Source organism: Amphimedon queenslandica, unplaced genomic scaffold (genome assembly GCF_000090795.2).
Source record: "Amphimedon queenslandica unplaced genomic scaffold, v1.1 AMPQUscaffold_12860, whole genome shotgun sequence".
Lineage (NCBI taxonomy): Eukaryota > Metazoa > Porifera > Demospongiae > Haplosclerida > Niphatidae > Amphimedon > Amphimedon queenslandica.
Window position 1 is genome coordinate 39,188 of NW_003546904.1, and position 8,982 is coordinate 48,169.

Consider the following 8,982-nt stretch of genomic DNA (forward strand, 5'->3'; position numbering starts at 1 on the left):
ATAATATACTGATATCCTTATTTTATACAACATAGGAATCCCGATACTTATAATCGTCCAAGTTTCTCAGATATATCATCAAGTCTATCCTCACCTGATAAACAATTACTAATGATTAATAAAGAGGATCCTGTTACTGTACTGGGTGGAGCTTTAGAAACAAGCCACTCCCTCTACACCGACTTACAGTACATGTACAAGAACTGATTGCGTGTATCCATTTTTATTTGTTAAATTTATTGCAGACAGAATTGTAATTTTTGTTATATCATCATTACTACCATTTGCTGTTTGTATGAAATGTATTGTGACAGTTTTTACAATGATGTGTCATTTTAAAATAATTATTAATCAGCTCTAAATTCAGAAAAAGTATTGCAGCATTTTTAAATAGATAGCTCATGCATGCATGGTCCATGGCCAAATTTTGAAAATATCCAGTTTGATTAGATAGTAAACTAAACTTCTAAATGGCAGAAGTGCAAGTATATTAATTTTAAAAATATAATAAAAATCAAAAATTCTGTTCTAGCCATTTAAAGCATCTTTTAAAATTCATAATAAATTCAATTTTGATCTGAATCAACTCAAACTTTCTACACAACATAAAAAACATCAAAGAATTATTAAAATGGAAAATTATCACCTTTTAAGCAAAATTTGGTTACAGACTCTGTACTATAATAGTACAGGACTTAGGCTTAATTTTTTAGTCATTTTTCAAAATTCGTAAAAATCTAAATTTGATCAAAATCAGCTCAAATTTTCTATGCAACGTTAGATCATGTATGTTTACCAGAAAAATTATAAAAATGGAGATTACTTACCTAGCAATTTTTTTTTAATTTTGGACAAAGACCATGAAACTTGCCCTTGTTCTATTCATCATGTAATTCATTGTCATCTAGCTTAGACCATAGATAGTAGTACACCACATCATACATTTAAACTAATGGGCAGAACAATCTACACTAATTAGATACAGTAGGTAAATGTATGTATCTATTACATTAAGCTTACAAGTACAAAAATTTATGACAGAATGCTCAAGATTGAGTGTTCTATTTAGTAAGATTAAAGATTTTTTATAGTCTTCTAGTTCAATTTCCTAGTAGACACGTGACAACACGTGAAAGCTAAATCCAGTAGGAGTGGTTTTTTCCAACTGGTATAGTAATGAATAATTAATAAGCTGCTGCAGACAAGAAATGCCTGCTCTTTCCTCGGCTCTTTCACTTGCTGTCCTTATCCTATTATTATTGGTTGCTAATAATGAAGGAGCAACAGGAGGAGGAGTATGTACTGAAGGATTCATGGACTTGAGTCTACTAGTAGCTAAAGCAGCTACACCAGTTGGTTCACTAGCTGATAATACTTTAGCTGAGGGCAATGAAGGAAGATGGATCATTGCTGGTGGCCATTCATTTATTCTTACTACTGCTACTGCAACAGAAGTTCTTCTTGGAGTTGATATCAGATCAAAGGGTGGTAAAAGGAACAAGTATCGTAGCATTGAGATATGGCAAAGAATAGAATGGCAAAGCAAATTATATTACCAGAAACGTGTTTCTATTCCTATTGTACTGTCTCCTGATAATGTCACTACTAATGGATTATATTGTTATGTTCTTCCTACTCCATTTAGTGTCAATGTCAGTAATTTTGGTACTTACAGGATAGGAGTGTATCAACCTGAAGATGATTCAAGTGTTGTTAGACTTTACAATGGAACCACTAGCAGCACAGAAACAATTGAAAGAATAAGAGCAGACTCCATTAATGAATCAAATATCAGAATATTTGGGGACAATAGGGAAATTGATTTAATAAGAACAACTGATGTTTTTATGATGCATCTAATAACAAGTATGTAACAATACAAAAAATTCATTAATTATTTATAATAATAATTTTTTGATTACATAGACCCTCTGAATAGCTTTCAGAATGTTTTCACTGAAACTGAAATTAATACAAACAGTCTATCAGTTACTAATGTAATAGCAGTCAATGATACAAGAGCTTTTCCTGATATACAGTTCACATGTAATGGTATTATTACTAACTGGATAATTGGTATTACACAGAATCAGGATACAAGCAAACATTATCCTAACATTTATTTAAAACGTTCTTCTGAACTGATTCATGCACTAACTGTTGATGCTTCTGCTGCTACATCAAGTAATGGTAATGTACAAGTGATATTGAAGTAGAGTATGGAGATATATTAGTAATCAATGTAACCAGTAATAGTAATCCAATGTATTATCAACAATACAATGGACCATTGAATTATGAGCTTAATAGCAGTAATGGATTAATACCATTGGAACACAATGACTATCCACTGATATCAGTTGTAGTAGGTAAGTTTTAAAATTTTAACTATTCAGTATACTGATAAGTGTTACTATTAATCAATTATTTTCCTTTAGAGCCAATCCCTTCAGTGACTGAAATGTCATCCTCTACTGCTACTGAAGGCATTAATACTGTTGCTACAATGACAATGCTATCATCCTCCACCACTACAACAGATATTGTAATGAGGCCTAATAGCATTCCAACATCAGCAGAAGTTATACATCACTCTACCAGTTTACATTACACTACTACTCTTTCCTTATTGAGTACTACATCATTATTCCCCACTAATGCCTTGTCAAGCAGTGATACTACTAGTGTTACCAAGGCCCTATCAAGCAGTGCTACCGGCACTACTACTTCACTGATCAGTAGTAGCAGTGTACCCTCATCAAGTAGCTCAATCGTTATTATTACTCCTTCTCACACTCTCTCTATTACTGAGTCAATAACTACACCATTGTCCAGCATTGAAAGCAGTCGTTCAGCAAAAGTCAGTCGTACACAAAACACTGTATCACGAGGCAATCCTACCAGTGAAGTATTAGTCACTTCAAAGAAGTCATCATCAAATTTCATTAGTGAATCATCTGTCACTAGAAGTAGTGAGCCTACAGTATTAGGCAATACAGGAAATGATAATACAATTACAATAATAGCTGCTGTTGTTGCTACAGTATTAGTATTACTGATAATTAGTACTATAGTGATATTGATATTAATAGCAATAGCATATAAAAGAAGAAACAAGGCAAAACTGATTATTGGAGGACACGACACTTGTCTTGTTAATACTTATTCTGACATTGCTCCAAATGGAAAAGAAGACAAAGAATTAAAAGGTATGTTTAATCCAAATTATGAATCACAAGGTACAGACATGCATATACATTATGCCAAAATAAACTCATGAAATAAGCAATGTGACATTTCATGTTGTTCTTTTTAAAGTTTTGATATCCTTGCAGCTCCTCTTTAGATGCATTATTTATAGTTTATGTATAATGGGTATAGACATGACCATGATTATATTTTGTTAGTGAATAATGTTTAATTATTATATTTTGTCTTTTATTGGAGCAGGTCCAATTGTGTATGAAGAGGCAAAGCCAGTGATGAATGGAACAGAAACAGTTTATGGTGACACAATGATTGACAGTACACTGATTAATGTAATTAATCCAACTTATGGAGCACCAGAAAATGGTAGAAAAAGTACATTATGGTTTAATGCATCAAGTTATGACCATTAGGTATTGGAGCATCATCAGTTTATGAAGAACCAAGTGCAGCCGTTAACAGAAAACAAAAAGTAATCATAATGTTTTTAAACAACCTTCATATCCATAACATAAACATCAATAGACTCAAAAAACACTTTCAGTTTATTTTTTGTGCTTTCCTAACAGGATATTGAATTTTCTAATGAACTGTATGGACTGTTGGAAGAAGCAACACTATATGTACCCACTGCAGTATGTATTGAATATCCTTTAATAATTATGTTTTAATTAATGTTCTTAATAGAAAAAACGTTCTGGAGGAGAAAGTGAAGAAATTTATTCTACACTAATGAATGAACTGGTAAGCCTTAATGAATTGTGCAATATAATTAAGTAATTATATTATATAGTACTCCTCCACATACTCAAGACTTGATCATACTGGTGGTAATGCATTCTTTATAGAAGATACTGAGTACTGGGAACCTGATAGTAATACTGATGGTATATACCAACAATTATCTGATAGGAAATACAGAGAAATTATAAGACACCAAATAAAGTAAGAGAGAGAGAAAAAGGGAGAATACAACAGGAAGAGATAATGTCAACAGTAACATGTATGGCTTCATGAATATGTACTCATTCTCACTCCAATAGAGTAACAGATTATTTAGGATCAGGACAGTTTGGTACAGTTAATAAAGGAGTATGGACTACACCTACTGCTGGATCAGTGTCTGTTGCTATTAAAACACTTAATGATAATACTTCAGAGGATGAGAGAGTAAAGTTTCTACAAGAGGCAGCCATTATGGGTCAGTTTCATCATCCTAATGTTGTTAAACTTCATGGAGTGGTCACCATTGGACATCCTGTGAGTCTGTAGTATTAGTAATGATTGTACTCTTTAATAATTATTAAATGTTGTACATAGATAATGATAGTACTGGAATTGATATCTGGAGGTGATTTGAAAGAGTATCTTAACAAATTTAAACCATCGTAAGTTTATATCAATAGTTGCACTAATATCTCTTGTCTCTCTCTTTTCTTAGTCCTGGGGAGTTAGTATTATCATCAGTTCCTTCTATTTTGCTCTCATTTTGTCGTCAAATTGCTTCAGGAATGGAGTACTTGTCAAGGAAGAAGTTTGTTCACAGAGATCTTGCAGCAAGAAATATATTAGTATCAGATGAAGGAACAGGAATATGCAAGGTAAGAGATTAGTACTAAGAATTGGACTTTATATAGTATGGTCTCAGATTGCTGACTTTGGTATGTCAAGGGATCTACAAGATGAATCTTATTATATTTCACAAGCAAAAAAGATTCCAATAAAATGGACAGCACCAGAAGTAATTTAGAAACTATATAATTAGAATATTGAATTGTGTATGTATAGGCATTACATTATAAGAAATATTTGAGTGCTAGTGATGTGTGGAGTTATGGAGCTGTAATGTATGAGATTTGGTCAATAGGACATAAACCATTTGAAAAAGATACCAATCAAGAAGTATGATATTATACTTTTAAAATTTTATTTTATTTTACTAATTTTAGTGCATTAGACTGGTTGATTCAGGCTATAGATTACCACCTCCTCCAGGATGTCCTAAACCAATGTATAAACTAATGATGCAATGCTGGTATGTATTTATTATTAGGTCTACTACATGTATGCAAAGCACATGTTTACATCTAATGGAATTTTAAAACAATGACACACTAAAGTGCAGCCAAATATGTCATCTAGGGGATAATATGGTCACACACACACACATTACTCTAATGCACCAAATCCACATACTACAGTGTCATTGTTATTTCACATTCAATTACAACATGCTGTCATGAACGCCCACACATAATTAATATAATGTGATATCTATAATTTTTATTTAAGATAATCCAGTGAATATTGTGTACTGATATCCTTATTTGTATTCAACGTAGGAATCCTGATACTCATAATCGTCCAAGTTTCTCAGATATATCATCAAGTCTATCCTCACCTGATAAACAATTATTAATGATTAATAGAGAGGATCCTGTTACTGTACTGGGTGGAGCTCTAGAAACAAGCCACTCCCTCTACACCGACTTACAGTACATGTACAAGAACTGATTGCATGTCTCCATTATTATTTTTTTAATTTATTGCAAACAGAAATGTAATTTTTGTTATATCCCCATTACTACCATTTGCTGTTAGTATGAAATGTATTGTGACAGTTTTTAATTACAATGATGTGCCATTTTAAATATTAATAAAATTATAAACAATAACCATGGCAATGACAAAATTAAAATGGGGAAGTCTCTAATCCCTGTCTGTGTATAATATTTATGATTGGAACCAGCTCTACATTCAGAAAACATATTGCAGCATTTTTATATTGATAGCTCATGCATATGGTCCATGACCAAATTTTGAAAAAACCCAGTTTGATTTGATAGTAAACTTAAACTTTTAAAATGACATAAGTGCAAGTATGTGAGTTAGAAAATTATGGTAAAAAATGGACAATTCTGTTCTAGGCATTTTAAGCATCTTTAAAAATTCCTAATAAATGTAACTTTGATCAGAATCAACTCAAACTTTCTACACTATATGACTACATAACAGCATGTTTGTGCATTGGAAAAAATTATAAAAATGAAGAATTATCACCTTTTCATTTTTAGCAAAATTTGGCTAAAGACTCTGTACTATAGTACAGGTCTTAAGCTCAATTTTTGAGTCTCTTTTTAAAATTCGCAAAAATATAAATTTGATTAAAATCAACTCAAATTTTCTATGCAACATAAGAACATGTATCTGCACCAAAAATAAAAAAAATGGACATTATTTACCTAGCCATTTTTATGAAATCTTGGCCAAAGACCATGAATGTTGCCCCTTGCTCTATTTATCTGTAATTCATTCACATCTAGCTTAGACCACCTTGGACTCGTACACCACATAATATCAAGTACCTACATTAAAATTCTTTTTAAATCGTTACAAGCTACGCTAATTAGAAACAGTACGGTACATGTATGTACAATAAGCTTACAAATGACAAAATACTCTTTAGTCTCAGTTTCTAGTAGACACGTGACAACACGTGGAAGCAAATGCAGTAGGAGTGGTTTTTCTAAGTAGTAATGAATAATTAACAAGCTATTATTTACTGCAGAATTCAAGAAATGTCTGCTCTTTCTTCTGCTCTTTCACTTGCCGTCCTTATCCTATTATTATTGGTTGCTAGTAATGAAGGAGCAACAGGAGGAGTATGTACTGAAGGATTCATGGACTTGAGTCTACTAGTAGCTAAAGCAGCTACACCAGTTGGCTCACTAGCTGATAATACTTTAGCTGAGGGCAATGAAGGAAGATGGATCATTGCCTATGATACATTCAATTGTACTACTGCTGCTGCAACAGGAGTACTTTTTGGAGTTGATATCAGATCAAAACATGGTAATAGAAACAAATATCCTAGCATTGACATATGGCAATACAGGCAATACCGAAGTGGTAATTGGCCTCGCCCAGCTTTGCGTAGGCGAGGACTAGGTACTCAGTTTGTCTGTCTGTCATTCATTCATTCTGTGTGCTATATTTTGTCTTTGAGAATGTATATCTTTACAATCGCGCACTCTAAACCTGTGAGAGCTTCTCTTCTGTTAGGAAAAGTCTTGCTTTACTGCTTCGAGATGTTTAGAGAGCAGCTCTAGGTAGTACAAGTTTTTTAACTCACGAGAAAATGCCCAGCAAAAGCGGTAGTACTCTGGAGGCAAATGAGACTCTTTCCCAGTAGATCAAGGCTATTTATTCATTTAATATGTGTGGGACTCTTTAAATCTTTCTTTTTGGTGAGTTATAGCTACTCGAATTTCATCCCGAGTGAAGTGCTGTAGCAGTAGTTCGCTAGTCCATGGCTAGTCTAAGGATCCTAAACTCTCTTAAATCACTCAATCTATCTAGGCAACAGTATTTGTGCCATTATAACATCATATAGCGCTTAGAAGAAGAGAAAAAACCTGAAGCTTCCCTCTCACATGGTCTTGCTGCATTAATGCCACGCCTCCAAGCAGGACCAAGCTGGGAGTTGGCCCTGGAGCTTGCCACTTCTGCAAGCATGCAAGAGCAAGTGTAACTGCAGCTAGGAAGCTAGCTGTTATGATAATCCCTTAGCCTCAAAAGCACACTTTCTATTTTTTTGCATAGCATGTTTTTCATAGATTGTGGCCACAACAAAAGCTGCAGTGGTTTTGAAACCCATGATGTTGTTTTTAAAATGAGAGTGCAATAAGTATGAATATACTGTATAAATAAGTGATAAATCTTGAGATGCTAATAGGAATTTATGAACACGTTTTACCAATTTTTGGGATTCTAGAGTCCCATCACACTTTTCACACTTGGCTTAGTCCAGGCTGTCTGCACTTTTGATCTATATCGTTTAACTATACTGGCTTAGGCTAGCTAAGCATAACACATCCCAAGCAGCTTTAGGGGCGAGGCCACGCACCTTTGGTGTCTCGTTACTATCAGAATCCTGTCACTATTCCTATTGTACTGTCTCCTGATAATGTCACTACTAATGGATTATATCGTTATGTTCTTCCTACTCCTTTTAGTGTCAATGTCAGTAATTTTGGTACTTACAGGATAGGAGTGTATCAACCTGAAGATGATTCAAGTATTGTTAGACTTTACAATGCAACCACTAGCAGCACAGAAACAGTTGGAAGAATAAGAGCAGGCTCAGTAATGGGTCATCGATATATAAGAATAAGTGGTCCAGATAGTGAGAAAGAAATTGATTTAATAAGAACAACTGATGTTTTTACGGTACATCTAATAACAAGTATTACAAATAATTCCCTAATTAAAATTTTTATTATCTAGATCCTCCAAACTGCTTTGAGAATGTTTTCACTGAAACTGAAATTAATACAAACAGTCTATCAGTTACTAATGTAATACCAGTCAGTGATACAAGAGCTTTTCCTGATATACAGTTCACATGTAATGGTATTATTACTAACTGGATAATTGGTATTACACAGAATCAGGATACAAGCAAACATTATCCTAACATTTATTTAAAACGTTCTTCTGAACTGATTCATGCACTAACTGTTAATGCTTCTGCTGCTACATCAAGTAATGGTAATGTATATAACTTTACAAGTGATATTGAAGTAGAGTATGGAGATATATTAGTAATCAATGTAACCACTAATAGTAATCCAATGTATTATCAACAATACAATGGACCCTTGAATTATGAGCTTGATAGCAGTAATGGATTAGTACCATTGGAACATAATGACTATCCACTGATATCAGTTATGATAAGTGAGTATTCTCAAATGATAAGTGCTATTATTAATC

General features: G+C 33.3%; 1 protein-coding gene across 3 annotated transcripts in view; it reads left to right on the forward strand.

The window, feature by feature from the left end:
* Positions 1 to 5,841, forward strand: part of LOC100641857 (ephrin type-B receptor 4-like) — a 24,951-nt gene extending 19,110 nt beyond the window's left edge. The window contains exons 1-13 of one of the 3 annotated variants that reach the window (XM_020002677.1): positions 2,445 to 3,209; positions 3,451 to 3,573; positions 3,621 to 3,679; positions 3,777 to 3,842; positions 3,895 to 3,951; positions 4,001 to 4,152; positions 4,251 to 4,467; positions 4,528 to 4,595; positions 4,649 to 4,808; positions 4,856 to 4,948; positions 4,996 to 5,109; positions 5,157 to 5,242; positions 5,550 to 5,841. In XM_020002677.1, coding sequence (XP_019858236.1) covers positions 2,462 to 3,209; positions 3,451 to 3,573; positions 3,621 to 3,679; positions 3,777 to 3,842; positions 3,895 to 3,951; positions 4,001 to 4,152; positions 4,251 to 4,467; positions 4,528 to 4,595; positions 4,649 to 4,808; positions 4,856 to 4,948; positions 4,996 to 5,109; positions 5,157 to 5,242; positions 5,550 to 5,721 — 2,115 coding nt within the window. In that variant the 5' untranslated portion in view covers positions 2,445 to 2,461 and the 3' untranslated portion in view covers positions 5,722 to 5,841. Of the gene's footprint in view, positions 1 to 2,444; positions 3,210 to 3,450; positions 3,574 to 3,620; positions 3,680 to 3,776; positions 3,843 to 3,894; positions 3,952 to 4,000; positions 4,153 to 4,250; positions 4,468 to 4,527; positions 4,596 to 4,648; positions 4,809 to 4,855; positions 4,949 to 4,995; positions 5,110 to 5,156; positions 5,243 to 5,549 lie in introns of those variants that run through there. The other 2 variants (XM_020002678.1, XM_020002676.1) reach the window with 2 other exon arrangements.
* Positions 5,842 to 8,982: the final 3,141 nt, after the last annotated feature.